General features: G+C 42.2%; 1 protein-coding gene across 1 annotated transcript in view; it reads right to left on the reverse strand.

Moving 5' to 3' along the window:
* Positions 1-17,527, reverse strand: part of VAMP2 (vesicle associated membrane protein 2) — a 54,782-nt gene extending 37,255 nt beyond the window's left edge. The window contains exon 1 of the mRNA XM_074911764.1: positions 17,486-17,527. Within this exon, the coding sequence (XP_074767865.1) occupies positions 17,486-17,487 (2 nt within the window). The 5' untranslated portion in view covers positions 17,488-17,527. The remainder of the gene's footprint in view (positions 1-17,485) is intronic.

Genomic DNA, 17,527 nt, shown 5'->3' on the forward strand with positions numbered 1-17,527 from the left:
TCTACAGATAGTATCCAAAATTTATGATTTCTTTAGGACAGTAGTTTGAAGTTAACCCAGCCACAGGTCCACACTGACTCCATTGCACAACAGGCTTCCCAGCAAGGCAAATGGGGGAGCTACAGATGGACAGCTGTGCTACCTGCTATGAGATGTGCAGGGAGATACGGGCTCCTTAATTAAGAAACCTACATGTAACTGAAACAAACAGCCTCTGAAGGTAGACCTGTACAGAAAATGTGTAGCAGAAAAAACCTACATAGACGGAAGAGCTTCTAAGTGGGTGAAAGACTCCTAATACATAACACGTGCCTTTTGTGACAAGAGGTTTATAGAAGAGTAAATTAGTTTAAAAAATAAATTCAAGATTTCTTTTAAATTATGTCTATTACTGACTGCTGGAGACCATTCTCTAAACTGAACAAATCTTTCTGAATTATTTATTACAAAGAGTAATGCCTATGAAATCTATACCTTAAATCAGTGCTTGAGTATTTTACATACTGCATTTTTCCTGTTACATTCATGATACAGAAGGCCCAAATGTATTTCAACCCATGGTTCATCTACTACTAGGGGCAAACCCTGATCCTCAGGTTTGGCTGTTACTTTTTTGTAACTTGTGAACGTTTAACCAAAATCTCTTAATATCAACAAGAGAGTAAATGCACTTCTGCAATAGTATTGCAGAATAAACAGTTCTTCATAGTGAGATTCCTAGTATTGCTTTTGTTTGTAATCTTTTCAAATATTTAACTCCCATCCAATTAGGCACAAATTCTGAACAACGAGACACCTTGACTCACAGCATCTATAATCCAGGTAAATCTCTATCTTTCTTGTTCGCTTAGTTTGTTAATTTATAGGGACAGGGAGCATGTCTTGCAGTGTTTGTACATGATCAAGTAGAGCAGAGACCCTGAACTCTACTGTAATACCAAACACTAACATTTTTAATGTGGATCTGTTGTTCCTTTCAAGCAAATATGGAAATTAAAGGAATACCCAAAGCTGTATCTCAGTCACACCAATCCTGTGAAAGCAGTGACTCACCTAGTAATGGCTTTCCATAAATTAGGCAGATAAAAATGGGTAGGAAGCGTGAAAGCATTAACACTTCCTGTAGTGTAAATTCTCTCGCGGCATGTGAAGAAAATCCAAGGTGTCAACACCCATCATGTTTAGCTGTGTTGTTAATAATTCACATCTTCCTCCTTTGGAGCGTATGGTTTTAGAATGAATCATTCTCTATTTCCTTTTTCAAATGAAAACTGAGGTTTTGCTGCTCACTAATTCCATATGTTTTCTTCCCAGTTACTAGAAGAGAAGGAATTAATATGGCTATTTGCGTGTGATGCCAGCATCATCTCCTAGTAGTACCCTACTGTTGCAATGCTTTGTATGTTACCATCTTCTATACATCAGCATTGAAATGGAAATGATTGGTGACAAAATTGACAATATACGAAAGGAAAGCCATACAGAGATTTGGGACACAAAAAGAGATGGAAGAGAAGGAGACACTACACATTTGTACCCATGAATGGTCTTTGGGAGTAGCACTCATTTTTACTCCACAGAGAAGGTCCATTGCTCTGGGCCTGGCAGAACAGCACATGCCTAAAGAGCACCCCTGTGATTGCTACTTTCTAGAAGTGGAATATGATAAAGGTTGAAAACTGAAATTTCAGGAACAGTATCTAAACTTGGCTGCTGAGCTAAGACGGGTGCTTAAAAAAAAAATAAATAATAGAAAGCCTTTGTTCGATATCCTGGTTTATTGCTCTTGAAGGAATCAAGGAATTTGCTAATTATGAAGCACCAGGCTACTAGCCCTTGTATACACCATCTGTATAGGCCCAGAATGTAACTGGTAAGCAGCAATTGCTGCAGAGTTTGGTTAAGCTCCACAACTCTCTTTCAGATACTAAAAGCAAAAGATACAACCACGGTACCAGACATAACATGAAGTGCACAATTTTCCCATGACACAGAAAGGACTATAACAGACTGATTCTCCTAGAAAAGGTGGGAGAAGCATGGACCTCGTACTCAGAGCCGGTAAAGGCCTCAACACTATAACAATTCTTGACAGATTGTGCAAGTCACCCAATGGCAGCTGTCCTTCTATTAGTGTTCCTGAATTTTGCTGGCAATCCAGGAAATAACCAGCAGGTTTGTGGAGATGCAACTGCTCAAACGTAGAGAAATAAACCAGAGGGGCAACCAGCAACACCTACACATAGCTCTGGGTGGCTGAGTATCACTCAGATCTACTGATCCACCACTCACTTTGTAACTAGTGCAGGTGAACCTCCCGGTGCATGTAAAGCACTGGCACAAGTCCCCAGGGACTTCTGCTTTGTGGTGGGACTGGAGGAAGGATGGGTGACTAAATTGGAGAGGGGAGGTGTGGCTCCTGCTCTGCTACAGAAACCCAGCATAAATTCAGGCAAAAGTCCCCTGATGCCAGCTTCTTGAGAGGCATTTCAAATGTCTGATTCCCACTGATGTGTATGTCGCAGAGTGAGATCTCTGAGGATCCATCTTTGTTCCTTAGCTGTAGCTCTCCGTTTCTATTTCTGTAAGAAGGCACACAGATACCTATAGCAGTACAGATGATCTTTGATAACAATAACCCAATCAAAAGTTTTTCCAGAGTACTTCACTCATCATTTCCTAGCTCACCAGAAGGGTTTCTGCTTTTTTTTTTCCTCCATAATACATTTGACCCTAGCAGGACCTAATCAGACTAGCAAAGTGACTTTAAGAGTTATTGCATCAGTCTTGCGTCAGTCTGAGAGGGTCTGGTTGCACCACAGGGTGCATTAGGCTTAGGCACCAGCACAGAGCACTGCATTAGAGCAGGAATTCAGGACTGTAGCTCCAAGGCTACCTCAGCACTGCGTAAGTGGAGGCTGTGCCAGGCATGAGGAAAGAAATCCCTATTGCTGCTAATAGCCCTTTAGCTACAACACATAATCTCAAGTATTTAGCTAGTCATCTAACTATCCTTTATCTCCAACAAAAAAATACTCTTTAATATTTTCCTCTTTTGTGTTTGAATCTACTATTCTCTTCAGGGTTTTTTTTTTTTTACCTTGTCATAATCCATTAACTTTGTGTGCTTTGATCTTTCCACAGGGAATTTATTTCTCTCCTCAAAGATCTTTTCTAGTGAGAAGATGTTTTCCCCAGTTCATAGCTTCTGTTCCCTTAACATGTCACAGCATGACAGCTTTTTACTTTTTTTTATTTTTAAAAAATTTATTAACAATTAAGAAATCAAATTTCAAATTAGAAGTGAGACAGGCAAGTTTATTTCTGATGATATAAGATGTGGCCTCTGATGAAAAATCAAAAAAGATAGACATTCCTCACACACTGCTAGATCACATACCCTCCACAAAAGGTTTTGACAGACAGAGTAGTTACAGGAGAGCAAAGATAGTCAAAGGTAGTCAGTTAGTCACAGATCAAAGGTGAGGAAAGAGGCAAAAAACAAAGAGCAAGGCAGAGATGGTTGTGTTTTACCCCAATTTACGTGACCCTCATTGAACTAGAACATCTTTCCTTCTACCAGCATCATGCTATTACAAGCTGTTGCCCCTCTGTTTCACTCACCACTTAACCGGTACTTACTATCCTATGTATCACCAAACACCAGGCACACTTGCAGGGGTCACAAAGAGCCATGAACAGCAGAAGCCACCACCCTGAAGCCACCTTCCCAGACAAACAGTGAGTAAGGGTTGTTGCAAGCTGTTTTATTTCCTAGTACTTTGAGAGAAGAAACATTGAGGAAGAGAACAAAAGCCTTAATTTCTTTTAAAATGTCAGTTTCTGGAGTACTGTGATGGAGACACAATCTCATACTAACTCAATTCTGAAAGACGAATTTGGAGGATGTCAGCAAAGGGAAGACATTCATTAAAGTTCTGGAACAATCATAAGCATGTAACAGAACTACATAAGTCATCTTTACTCACTTATGCTACTCAGCTTAAACCAGGATGTTTTATCTTCTCCTTTAATTCCCATTAAGAGCTGCTAATTCTGAAGGAAAAAAAAAATCCATAAAATATACACAATGGCTATATTTGTCTTAGTTTTCCAACAAGGTTTTAGTTTTTCTTTGGTTCATTTGTCTATGTTTATATGGTATAAATCTGTGCAGTGCTGAAGTTGCCAGTACCACAGTACTGGGGTATTTTGATCACTTTTAGCCTAGTAAAACCATTATCCTAATTAAAATTCACTGTTTGTTCCCCCCATATAAAAAAGCTCTGTCTTGCAGATGGGTGTTTTCAGAGGGAAATCTCTCACTCCCTCTTCAAAGAGTTTTCAACCTTATGCATTCACTTGAACTTTCAAATCACTGCCTGCTTCTCTGACCCATGTTGTTGCTGGGGCCTGGTGTACCAGATACGAGAGACCCAGGGCCTGTGAGACATTTACACATTTCTCTTGATTTCAGTCAATTGTATATGGCTAATTCAGGACTATTGCTATATTCCAAGAATCAGTTTGCTTTCCTTACATGTATATTACAGACTGGGGACCAGAAGGAATTAAAAAGATGCTGGGTGCATCCTCTTCTACCTAGTATAGTATTGTACAATGTACAATCTTTGGCTTTTATGATCAGGCCAGTTCCTGTGCAGTCAATAGTCACACACTCTCCCCCTCTTTGGAGTGTATTTTCTATTTCTCTGGTGTTATAGATTCATGACTTAAAATAGTTGTTACTGTTTTGTTGCCATTGAACTCAGTAAAAGGATAGCTCCACATTGAGTAAAGTGAAGTACTACTGGGAAGAAATGAGTACTCCTCAAAGCCAGATTGCCTGAACTGGAACAACAGCCACCTCAGTGGACTGGAGATGAAGCCCCAAAACTGGGAGGCTGAATTACAACATTTTAACTTGTCAAACACCTTCGCCATTTCAGATAGTCTGAAAAATAAACAAAACAAATTGCCTACCCCAAAACAAGTCATCTAATGCACACACTTGCAAAAAATACCAACCTCTTGGGATTTTATTTCTAAAGACAGAGCACAAGACTGAGTTGTCAAGTAGAACATACATTGCACCATAACACTCATATGGAGAATAGATTTTGCACAGCATTATGGGAACATCTAAATTGGGCATTCTCTATGCACATTTGCACAAAGCAGCTGTCATTGAAAACATCAGCAATTTGAAAACAATCTGCATGCTCCTACGAAGAGGTATTTGTTCCTGTGCTGAATATCTTCTCACCTAGAAACATCACACTTCCCATGGAGTATTATTATCTTCTATCATAATCTTTCTAAGGTCAACTTACTTGTGTTTCTGATCTCCAAGTTAAGCATCCTCAGCATTTATCCGAAAATGCTCAAGAGCAAGTTTTATATAAAATCTATGTTGTACTTGGAAATACAAAATACACTACATTCTGGAAAAGGCTTCTTGAGGAAAAACTCTATTTTGGTTATGGCAGTAATGATAAGGAATTCCCAGTTCCAAGCATGCCCCATTACTTGGGCAGAGGTCTTGTAATTAAAGATAACTGAAGAAAGTCCTGGAGTATTTTTATTTTTATTTTTTTAAGGGAAAAGAGAGCCAACTACAGTAGCTTCCCTTTGTTCCACTGCGAAGACAGGAAGACAGACACAGCACTAATTTCTGTCTCTGTGCAATACTGAGGCGGTGTGATGCCTAATGTAGCAGTGGGTCATGCATCCCAGGCTATCCTTGTGTCCTCTTCATTCAGTCTCTCTGTAGCTATAGTAAAAAGGAAGCAGAAGCAATTTCTTCCATCCCAAAGACATATGTTCCCTGATTCAGCTCTGCTATAGGGCTCACTGATAGATACAGGTTAGCAGTAGAAGCAATAGTACGATGCTGCTGTTTCAGATGTCAGATTAAAGAAGCCTTCTCCATCCTGATAATTCTCATTTTTCTGTAGTGCTCCTGAGAAAATGACTTACAAGGTTGGAGCGTGGCAGAGCAGAAAATGTAAAGGCTTTTCAGAAATTCAAAAGTTCTGTTTGGCATAAGAAAGAGTCAAGGCCCTCACCTTAATTCCTCACATACTCAATTGTCTTGTGACCTCAGCCTACAACCAGTCTTTTCTCTTATGAAAGAATGAAGTCAAGTTTGCCTAGTTTATTCTCTCAAAGAGACAGCCAAGAATAAACACAGATTATCTACTTTGACCAAATTAAAGGAAATTGTAGCTCAGAGCAGAGGGATTCCCTGTTTATTTGACAACACAAGGGAATTACTGTGATCCAGTCTCCTGTCACTGACAGCCTGTTTGCTATCTTTACGCTGTTAGAGCCCCAAAACGCATGCTGCCATCCCAGTACAGATTCAAAGGAAGGCCATTTCCATGGGAAGACAGGCTAGGAGCCCTCTGTCACTTGGAGCTGTAGTAGATGCTTGCTGATGGGTGAATCTATAACCGATCTGTACCAAGCCACCTCAGGAAGGGAAAAGTCTCAAATATAGGTGGACAAGTCACATTCACACCTGGGAAGTTGCAGGGGAAGGCAGGTTTCAGGATAGACCATCTGCAGGTTAACAAGGGACCACAGTGAAAACAACAGAAAACCATATTCAGCATATGAGTCACTGCCTGAGACACCTGGCTGCCGGAGACTGTTATGTGACTGTGCTGTCAAGAGACTGAATGTTGGCTCAGTGCAGCAAGCTGCAAGTGTAAACACCTATATTTGTCTCCTCCACCCCATACGCTCACCAAGTTGCTACCCCCGGTCTGTTACTTACAATACTTCACTGCCACCCTTCAAATAAGAGGAATTTCTCATTTTTTATCCTAAATCCCAGAAGACATTTTTTTAAAAGATATGAAGAAATCTTTACCAGGTACTTTCCTTTGCTATTTACATGCATAATCCCATAAGAAACCATCACAGCTTCAAAGTAAAACAAAGATTATAGAAATAAACATAAACCTTTAGGAAAAATCCTTTCAACTAGAGGAGTTCTGCAAACAGTTGCATACATCCAGTGAGGCACAACTACCCTGGTCCAGGCTGGGGGAACAGCTGCCTTCACTGTAAGCCAGATTCAGTCCTACAGACAGGCAACGCTAGAAGAAATCCAGAGACAAGCACCATCACCAAACTAAAACTAAACTAAGAAAAAAAAAAAAGTGCAGTTTTAAATTAAATAAACATTTGGCTAGCCACTGGTTAAGTTTTATTAAATGTTTTACAATATTTGGGGCTTTCTCAGGTTCACTCAACAAGGTATGTAATGCTTAATTCAGTAGGAGTTACCTTCTGAACTACGTTTTTTCTACTTTTTTAAAATGTTTTCCTCCAAGTTACACAATGTTACTGCAGCACCTCAGCGTGAAAGTACCTTGTACAGAATGATCTAGCTCTGACCTGAGCGTGATCTAGAGCCAGTAGCCACGTTACCTCTGAGGATTTTGGATTTAACCTCCTAAACAGACACGACCTCTTGGACTCCTTTTCCCTTCGCTGGGTAGCTCTTAATCTTTTAAGAGCCTCCAATACTAGCAACCACTCAGCACAATCAAACTTAAGGTTCCTTGGAGTTCTTTTACTTGCTGTGAGAACTACAGATTCCTCCAAGACTAAAGCAAGTTACCTAGAAGTCTTAGTACCTCTTGTTCACTGGCAGTGCACAGGAACCAGAGTATTTCTGAGAAAGGAACTCTGATCTTCTCTCTGGGTACAATGCTTCCTCCCCCAAGGTGCAGGACCCCTCCCGATTCACCCACACTATGTGACTTGTTAAGATCTTTCTTATATGCCCAAATACAGAGAGTGTTTGATTCTGTAATTGCTATGTTTTAGTCTAGGTCGAAGTGCCTTCTTTCTGCATGACAAGTTTCACCATCCAGTCTGCTTATGAAATAGGAAGGTCTGGGATAGGGGCTCAGGACTGAAAACAGGCTTTCTTTCTAAAACTGTGGTGGTGAAGGAGATCCTCAGCAAGTGCTATCTGTGAGTCAGCAGCAAGAAAAATATCAACTTGCATAGTTTGTAACTGGCTTTGCCCGGTGGGGGTTAGACAAAAAAAAACATCTGTCAGCTGTGACTTCTGTTAGGAGAGCATTCTGCTGCTGAAACATTTCAGTCTCTGCACAGAACTTAAAATCAAATCTGCTCATTCTCCCCTAGAGTTAACTTCATAAAACTGACTGTCACAACAAGGGCAATGAACATGCTAATGCTAGGGTCTTTAACATCACTGCTGTAGCCACACTTCAGTTATGAAGATGAAATACAAGAGACCATGTTGCTCCATGTACATGAAGCAATTGGGAACTGACATGAACAATGTGCAGGTCAGCATCAACATGCCAAGACATGGGGGATATTCTGCCTTCCCATTCTCTTTTTCTCGTCTCCCTAAAATGTTCAATGCAAAGAGAAAAGCATCTAAATGTTAAGTGACTTGAAACGTTTTTCATATTTATATCATCTAGTAAACAAAGTTGCTGAAAAATGTCACTGTGTGATCTTCGTATATGTGTGGGAGACAATATCACAGCTGTCAGGGAATGGCTGTACAGCTCCTTGCTGGAAAGAAGTAGTCAAACATTTCAGAAGCAGAATTTTATAGCCTGGTGGGATCTCTTCTAAAACACTTGGGATATCCAGACTGTCGATTGCTTCCAGGAAGATATCTGCTGATTCATCCTGGCAGTACCCACCCACAAGCTGAGCTCTCCCCGGATCTCAAACAGCAGAAAGGCTCTCAACCACAGCGCTGACACCAGCTCAGAGAATTCTGCCTTGGAATTCTCGGGTAGGCTGATGGGCTATAAGTCATCATCAAATCTCAGTCAGCTTCTGAAGTGTAGGAAACAACCAGATACCCAAAATCTTCTGGAAGGACTGTTCTGTCACGCAGTATACTTGTGATGGAAAACAAACAAAGCTTTATTTGTACGCAACTGTCCCCTGCAAATATGAGTCCTTGGCCAGAACCAGTTCTAGCAAATCATGTCTGCAGCATCTACCACTCTCACCCTACACAAGGGATGCAAGGTCATTCTGCCAGAGTTTTGCTTATTGATGCTCAATCTGATGCCTATTTAGGAATTTTTGCATTTTTACCAATAGGCAAAGTCCGATAATCTTGTGGTAACTGTTTTCTAAGATTTGATCCCACTCAGAATATTCGACAGCACGAAGTGCCATGCCAATCAGTGTAGCAGCTCAGTGATAGCACAAAGTGCTCTATGTGTTCCAGGGTTAGATGACAACTTTGGTTTTGCTGCTACTGCTTAAAGCTCTTTGTTTCTTTGCTTCCCTTCCCCTTTACCCATCTGAATTGTCACCAGGAGACAGCTGTTGGGTACAGCTGTTCGCGCGGTGCACGCACTGGAAACGGACACTACGGCAAACGCATGAAGGAAAGAGAAGGGGGAACCATTCTCTATCAGATCTATTGGCAAATCCAGCTGGAGTTCAGGAAGCTTTCCCACAGACCAACCTAAACGGGTGTGTATGTAAGAGAGAGAGGGGGGAAGAGAGATTTTTTGGTCTCTTTTCAGTGTTGTTCAGGATCGCTAAGAGCAGTAAGAAATGTCCAGTCTTAGAATTCCCCTCTAAACTCCAAAACAACATACAAAACATTATCCCATGCGGTAGCCTGTGCCAGTAGCTGGTGGATAACAGATCAGGGTTATGCTTTCAAGCAGCAGTGCCCTTTGCCTTACTGCAGCACACTGTAATTAAGGCCCTGAGTAGGGCCAGATTCACTAGCATGACAAAGAGGAGCTATTTTTGTATGTGAATTCAAATGAACAAATGTAATTTCTAACCATTAACCTCCTGAAGTAGATAACAAGTGGATTTAGGGATAATTAATGATTTTCGTAGTTTCCAGGAAAGCTTTACCAGGACCCATATAGGTCTAAAATGCTGGCACATTGCCAGACTCGGGATCTCAGTATCTAAAAGGGTAACTAGCGCATTACAACACCCCCCACCTGCCAGAATCCGCACCCCAGCCTTTCTGTGAGATGCTGAGAAGTCTGTGGAGCCAATTCCCAAGTCCCTTCCTTCACAGAGCCACACTTGCTCTTATACAGGCAACCATGTCTCAGCAGAGCTGAGTACTCTGGGTGCATTGCTCACGTTGAAGGTTCAGAGATTGATTCCAGCAAGAAGTGCAGTTGACAGACCTCACTGGAAAATCTCATTCCTCACTTCTTCTCCAGAGGTACATGAAATCTAGGCTGAGAAAGGAGATCTGAAGAGGCAGGGAAGATGCTGGGCTAGGAATCTGTCCTGCTTCTGACAGCCCAAAACCAAGAGGTACCTGCTGCCAGCATGGATATAAGGAGCACTCTGCTGAGCATGGCCACAGAGCTCCTGTAGGCTCTGCAGCCAAAGGGCCCACCTCCACAGCTGTGCCCTGAAGCAACACAGTCCTTCCTGCTAATTCAACAGCCACCATCTTGCTAGATAGACCAGGGATTAAACCCACCAATTTCACTCGTTACAAAACGAGCTGCAAAAGCAACAAGCTCTGTAGCAGTGGGTCACCACTCTCTGGTAACTTTGCCTGGTACCAGCAATTCCTCTCTCTTGCAGTCTGCTGCAAGGGACACTGAGATTTGCTTCTCCTCTGTTACAGATCCGGACACCCTAACTTGATATAAGCATATACGGTTTTATTAAAACGTGTACTCTGCACTACTAAGTCATCATTTACAAGGGAACAGAATGGTGGCTTTTTTCAAGCTACCAAGCCACTGCAAGACATGGGGTAGAGAGATGGGAGCAGACACCAAGGTAGGGAAGATAGCATCGAACATGAAAGATGAGAAAGCTGGCTTGCAGGGAACCTGGGTTTTGTTCTCTGTGGGAGGAATATGAACTTTTGCGTTTAAGCCAAGTTTAATAATGCATTCCAGTGATCTGCTTTTAAAAAAAAAAAAAAAAAAAAAACACAAAAATCCCACATTTCCTCCCTTCCTGAATACCATATGTTTTCCCCTTCTATTACAGGTATTTCTTAGCATGCACTATCAACAAGTTGAAGATGAAAGTGTTACCAAGTTATCACAGATGAAAAGTCAAAATCTTGAATATTAGGGAAAAGCCAAATGTTAGTTTAATTAACGTCAACATTTTCAGTTTTGACTGACCTCTTCAAACAAAACTGCAGAAGCACTGAGGTTGGAAGGAACGTCTGAAGACCATCTAGTCCAATCCTCTGCTCAAAGCAAGGTCCACTACATGAGGTTGCTTAGGACACTGTCCAGTCAGATTTTTTAATATCTCCAAAAACAGTTCACAAAACATCTCTCCTGAACAAGTGTACTACAGTGCTTTAAGAAGTTATTTAAAACCAAATTTTACAACTTCATTTCAAAGAATGCAAAGAAGTCTTTTGGTAATTTTCTAACACATTTTCCCACATCCAGAATGGGAAATAAGAAAAAACTTTTCTTTACAATGACTGCATTTTTAATACTGTTCAATTTTTTAATTTCATTTTCCAATTACAATTTTAAAACTTCAGTATATAAACTCCCATCTGGATTTGGTGTGAGCGTCTTAAAAGAAAATCAGCATCTCTCCAGTATCAACTAACAATTCAGTACAATGCTTATCACTACTTCCTCTCCAACTCTTTCCTAGACCATGTAAGGACTTTTGTAAACTCTGTGGACACTTCCTTTTCTACTTAGATTCCAGCATAAGGCCACTGAAGCAGGACACATCACAGCCTCTGGTGTATTCCCACCACCCATCAGTTCTGTTTCTGTCTCCAGCTTCTTGCAAAGGCTATCTAAATTCTGGATAGTATTGACATGTTTCATAATAACAAAATCTCCAGTGAAGTTCGCAGCACTGACTCCTCACAAACACAAACTGTCAGCTATATGGTGCTTATAAAACCAAGCAAAATACAGCTATGATGTATAAACATGTGGTGACAGTGCTTGATTCCAATACATTTACTGGTTTACATTTAAAGAGCGCTGCAATTTTTAAAATATATTTAAAGAAAAAAAAACAACCCATAAAAAAAACCTCTACAAAAAGCCCCACAATTCCTGAATCAAATGTGGGTTTGATCTTCTAAAGGTCATCATAGGAGAATCCCTATTTTCTAGAAGAGTTCTCTTTTGACTCTGTAGTACTGAGTCCAGCAGGTGTAAGTTAACACCTCATAAATTAGATTTCTGTCTAATGTACTCTGAAATAGAAATGCCTTAAATTTTATGCGTATTTCTCTTTAAATTTTGTATCTGAAGAGATCAAGGAACTTAATCAGGTAATTCTGATCATTTGGCCAGGAACTTCCATTCTAATTATTTCACCCAACACAGAAGCTACAATATAATTACAACTGACAAAACACTTACTTACAAATATACAGACAGATCAATGATTTGCTACTTTACACAGAAAAACATAAGGCTGTCATAACTGAGCAGTTTAAAAAAAACACCTTGCAATCATTTGGTGGTTGTTCAGTGGAAAATAGAAAAGTGTTTAGAGGGCTCAAATACAGACATCAGGGAAAAAGGAATTGCACCATTAAAACACACCAGCCTTGTTAATTGCTGGTAATGGCTACGAATAATGACAGTAGAGAGTACTGAATGACGTAGGTGAGAGGATATTCTCAAAATTGTAATTGCTTAAAATGAGCAGTTCAGTCAATTTGAACTTTTTTGGGACAGTCTGTACTGCCCCTTCCAGAGCACCAGAAATATTTGGCTGAAGCTGTCAGCGAGAATCTTCCACGTGTTCTGCATCCTACAAATGGCGGCAGAAGGGCAGTGGAAGGAAGGGGAGAACAGGTTTAATACATTGTTCTCCTTTCTTCAACCGTGCCTGTTCACCCTGGGAGCATTCTGTACACGCACATGCACACATACATGCGTTTGCCTGGTGCTCTACAGCCTGATTATTGATTTTTCAGGAAGACAGTAATTATGTAAATAGCATCTAAAAAGGGGAAATGCTCCTTTGGCAGACCGATTCAGCTTCCACTACAGCCATTTTAAGTGTCCTGTAAGTCACACCACAGCTGGAACTATCTATGCAAAATTCCTGGAAGCCAACAGAAACAAGTGATGGCCGATGCATAGCAAAATGAATGAGCATGAAGTCACAAGGAAAGGGACCACCACACTCAATATATTTGTGTTTCATCTACCTCATTAGCCTATTTTGAAGAATGTTTATCATGACACATATTCACTTTGTCTGTACTTGTCACATGTAATTCCCAGTTGCTCCCATCCTGGGATTATTTTCTTTGCCAAGGTCCTCAAGACACCATTCAGTTTGAGCTCTACACTGTCAAACACTCATCACCCAAATATCCAAAAGATATATGACCTACTTGGGCCACCCTTATTTCAAACGGCAAGTGTGTGTAACAGGAATAACAATGTGAGCTGGAAGCATTTATTTCTAATGTAATATGTGAATAAGATCCCTGTCTGCACGATGCCACAGAAGAGCAAGTCAGGGAAAGCAAACAATGAACGAAACACATACATCCCTCTGTTGATGTTCCAAAGCTGCAGACTAAACAACAGCTCCTTTTCCTAATGCACTTACTCAGAGCTGTGAGCCTTAGAACTAGCAAACAAGGGTCAGAATAGAACCATGCTGAAAATTAGTCCTTTCCCCTTCTCAACATCCTCTTCTCACGTACACAGCCCCGCTCCACTGAGTACAGTGATTATTTTCACTACAAGCTCCATTACATCCCTTAAATGAGAACAACCACCCACTTACTCTTAGCGATGCTTGTGTGAACTGATACTACAAGACCCTCAAGCCACTGGTCCCTCTGGCTGACTATAGTGGGGGAAAAATGTCAGAAAATGTCAAGACTGAATCTAGCTTCTCTGGGTCTGAGACAGCTGGCCACCAGATGTAAAACCCTGCAGAACTCCAGTGGACTCAAATCTTTCTGCCACCATGGATTTCCGGAGCTCTTCTGGAACATATTTCTAAGGGAATACAGACACTTAGCAGCATGGAACAGCTGCACCACTTAGGAAATTCACCCCTCCGTTTCATGCTGGTTCTACTTTACTAGGACATACACTAGATGTATGCACTTTTGTAAGCCACTAAAACTCCTTAAAAACAGTGGATCAGTATTGTTTAGAGAACAGTACTAAATCAGTTTGCCTCTGCTGCTCAGTACAGGAGAAGGGCAGAGTAGGGAGATTTTGCTGAGTTTCATAAAATTATGCCCACAAAAGGAGGGCTAAGTATGGCTCTACTAACAGCAGGAGACCAGAGCCATGCCATTCTTTTCAGAGAAACTGAATTCATCCAGAACAGACTCATTACAGTTGGTGGAACCATTTTAATCCCATCCGTCCCCTCCAGGATGTACTCCCTGCTGCTCTAAAACAGGCAGAAGGATTTTTTTTTTTTAGAAAGCTCTAACTGCTACCCAAGGAATGAGATACAGTGAGGCAATTCTGCCCCAGGGAGAGCCAGGTGCTTTGCTTTGCTGCTTGTCTCGCAGAAGTTGTACCCTGCAATAGAGCACATTCACACTGGATTAATGTAATCAAAGGCACCCTGCTGTCTGGTCACTGACCTATCTGTAAACAACAGATGACATGATGCCATGAGTTCTATTATATATAATTACCTATTGAGGTGTGACCATTGTAAAAGAAATAAAACCATATACTTCACCTGCTGCTGTTAGTCTATTTGCTGGAGAGGAACAAAGCCTATAAGCACCTCAGCTTTAAGCACCATTTTCTTCTCCTCATCTCCCTTCACTGTTCCTCCTATCTCCTCCGATGTGTTCTTCCTTATACATGGAACAATCTTCCCAGCTGCACTGGCATGGTCCAACCCTTCTGTGTTCTTCCTTTAGATCCCATTTATAGCCTTATCCTTTCATTCAACCCTTTTATGTCACAGCTTCCTCTCCTCTGCCTGCATCAAGGTGAAAGATGTCTCAAAGATGTATCTTATCTGCCTGGGATTGTACTCGCAGCGATGTAGGTCTGCTGGTGTGATACACAATCATGAATTACAGAGAAGATGGTGAATAAGGAACACTGTTCTCTGATTTCCAAGACAAGAGTGAGATCAGACAGAACCCGCTATCTGCTGGCTCAAAAGCAAGAGGCAGCAGCTTTCACACCCAGCACGGTCCAGCTGTGGGGCTTCCTGCCACAGGACACTGCAAATGGAGCAGCTGGACTCCTTCCTCAAAGAACAACAAAACCCATTGGGAGTCATGAAATACAAAGAACTGTCCTCAGGTTCAGACACTCCCTGAGCCTTAAGTCACTGAAACTGGGAAAGTATTCTGGGAATACCAGTGCATACCCACTGCTTTCTTGTACTCCTCCCGGAACACTTCCTGCAAGCCGCTTTAAGGGACAGCACAGCAGGACAGATGGGGCTGTCACTAGACCCAGTGAAGGAGTTCTTTATTGGCACTAGCATCGTGTCTCACATACATTCTGTATACACACGAGAGGAGTCCATGTTTGCAATACTCTATAGGTGTAACGGCAGGAAAAGTAACCTCCGCAGAGTGTTTGGTGCTCGCTAGCAATTAGTTTTTATAGTCCGGTGAACTACAGCTGTAGCTGCTGCTACAAGTCAGTAACTAATACACATTTATCTCTGTTGCTCATCAGTAACTCAGAAGCTACTGGGACATGATATTCATGCAGATGTTAAAAAAAAGAAAAAGTTTTCATTACAATATCTGGCAGTGGAACTGAAGCCAACTGACACTGCCAATGACAAGCTGCTTATTTGTCTTGGCTTTGTTTCGATTATCAAACTGAAAGTCTATATTGCCAAAACAGACAAAAACTGCTTTCCACTTCTAATTTTTGTCGGAAGTCTGATGCGAGACCCCTACAGAAGAAGTATGACCGAGTTATATTAGCATCACCCTTTCTGCTCTATTTACAAATGCTCTCATGAACATCTATATACACCAAGACGGAAATATACACAGGTTAAGTTAAACGTTATCTGAGTTATTGCTTTGTGTCTGAACAGCTTAGATTGTATAATACTGCAGCAGCAAACTCTTGTACTAATCATTGAAGAACAGCTCACATACAAATGAAAGTATTTGATGTCATCATCTGGCTCTTGATATAAACACAACTAGGCAACAGAAGCTTACAATGAACTGGCTTTTGCCAGATGGAGTTCAGTGTTTACATAAGGAATCTTCTTTTAGATGGCAATTTTATTTACTTCCAAGGAGTTCCTTGCTTTGGAAATATTTTAGACAGATGGACAAAAGCTTATTGTGCGATATTATATAGGAAATAGCATTAAAGAAAAAAGCAAAGCCAACACTGCAGAATATGTGATAGTAGACTCTTATTTAAAAAAAAAAAACACAAAGAACAGTTGGTTATTGGAAATATTTTACAAGTAATTTGTAGGATTTCCAGAAATCCTCATCTTGCCTGAATTAACCAAGCTCCGGTTCTTCCAGGGCCCCCCAATACCAGCAGATACTCGGTCCCATACACCACATGTGAGTGACTGACTGTTTGAGACATCTTCTCTGGCTGTCCCTTAGGAGTCACCCACCGGGACTGAGCTATGAATCCAGATGATAGTAAAATGCTGGATTTAGCTACTTGAATTCTTTTGTGAATGAACAGGGGTCAGATCAATTCCTACTTACCTCAGCACACTTCTGGTTTCAGAATTGACTTTGGGGGTTTCATCACTGCCTAGCAGAGAATGTTAACGCTTTCATTAATATTGAACGTAAAGACTTGGAAGAAATATTTGACGAGATATAAACGAGAAGGAACAGGTTATCATCACGCGCTGCTGCCAGGAAGCCGTTGGCACCGGAGACGGTGAGGCTGGCTTCATCAGCCAGCCAGCGTCGGAGAGAACCTCGCACTCAACAGTGAAAATAAACAGGACCCGCTCCTGAGGATCTGCAGCACCGAGTGACTCAGGCTGTCAAGCCATCCCGACTCGAACCTGTTGAGGATCTTGGCCCAGCATTTCCTTTTGAGTATTAATGCGAGTTAGAACGTGTCGATAAGCCCCTCCGCTGCCGCCCGGCAGCCGGGCAGACAGCAGCGAGAGCCTCGTCCAAGCGCGGGCAGGTCCATGGCAGCGGCGCACGGATGAGCCTTTGCTGCCGCCGGCCCCCGGCTCCTGCTGCCTGGGTCACACCCGCCCGCCCCACGCCGCGGGCACCCTCCGCGGGAGCGGGCGCCTGCCCGGCTGCCATCCGCGGGGCCGCGGCAGCCCCCGACGTTCCACCCCGTGTCCACCCTTCAGCCCACCCCGCTCCCGCCGCCGCCCGCCGGACCGCCAAACTTCATCCCCCCTCGGCTTGGGAGCAACAGGGTGACACCCCGCTGCTCCCAGCTCTGCGGCGCAGCTCCCCAGCCCCGCGGCGGCCGGGAACTTTCCGCGCGTGTTTCCTGGCGGGGCAGCGCCCGCGGGCGGGGGCCGGGGCCGTACTCACATGTCGTGGGGCCGAGCGGGGCCGAGCGGCGCGGGGCTGGTG

Source organism: Athene noctua, chromosome 8 (assembly GCF_965140245.1).
Source record: "Athene noctua chromosome 8, bAthNoc1.hap1.1, whole genome shotgun sequence".
Taxonomy (NCBI): Eukaryota; Metazoa; Chordata; class Aves; order Strigiformes; family Strigidae; genus Athene; species Athene noctua.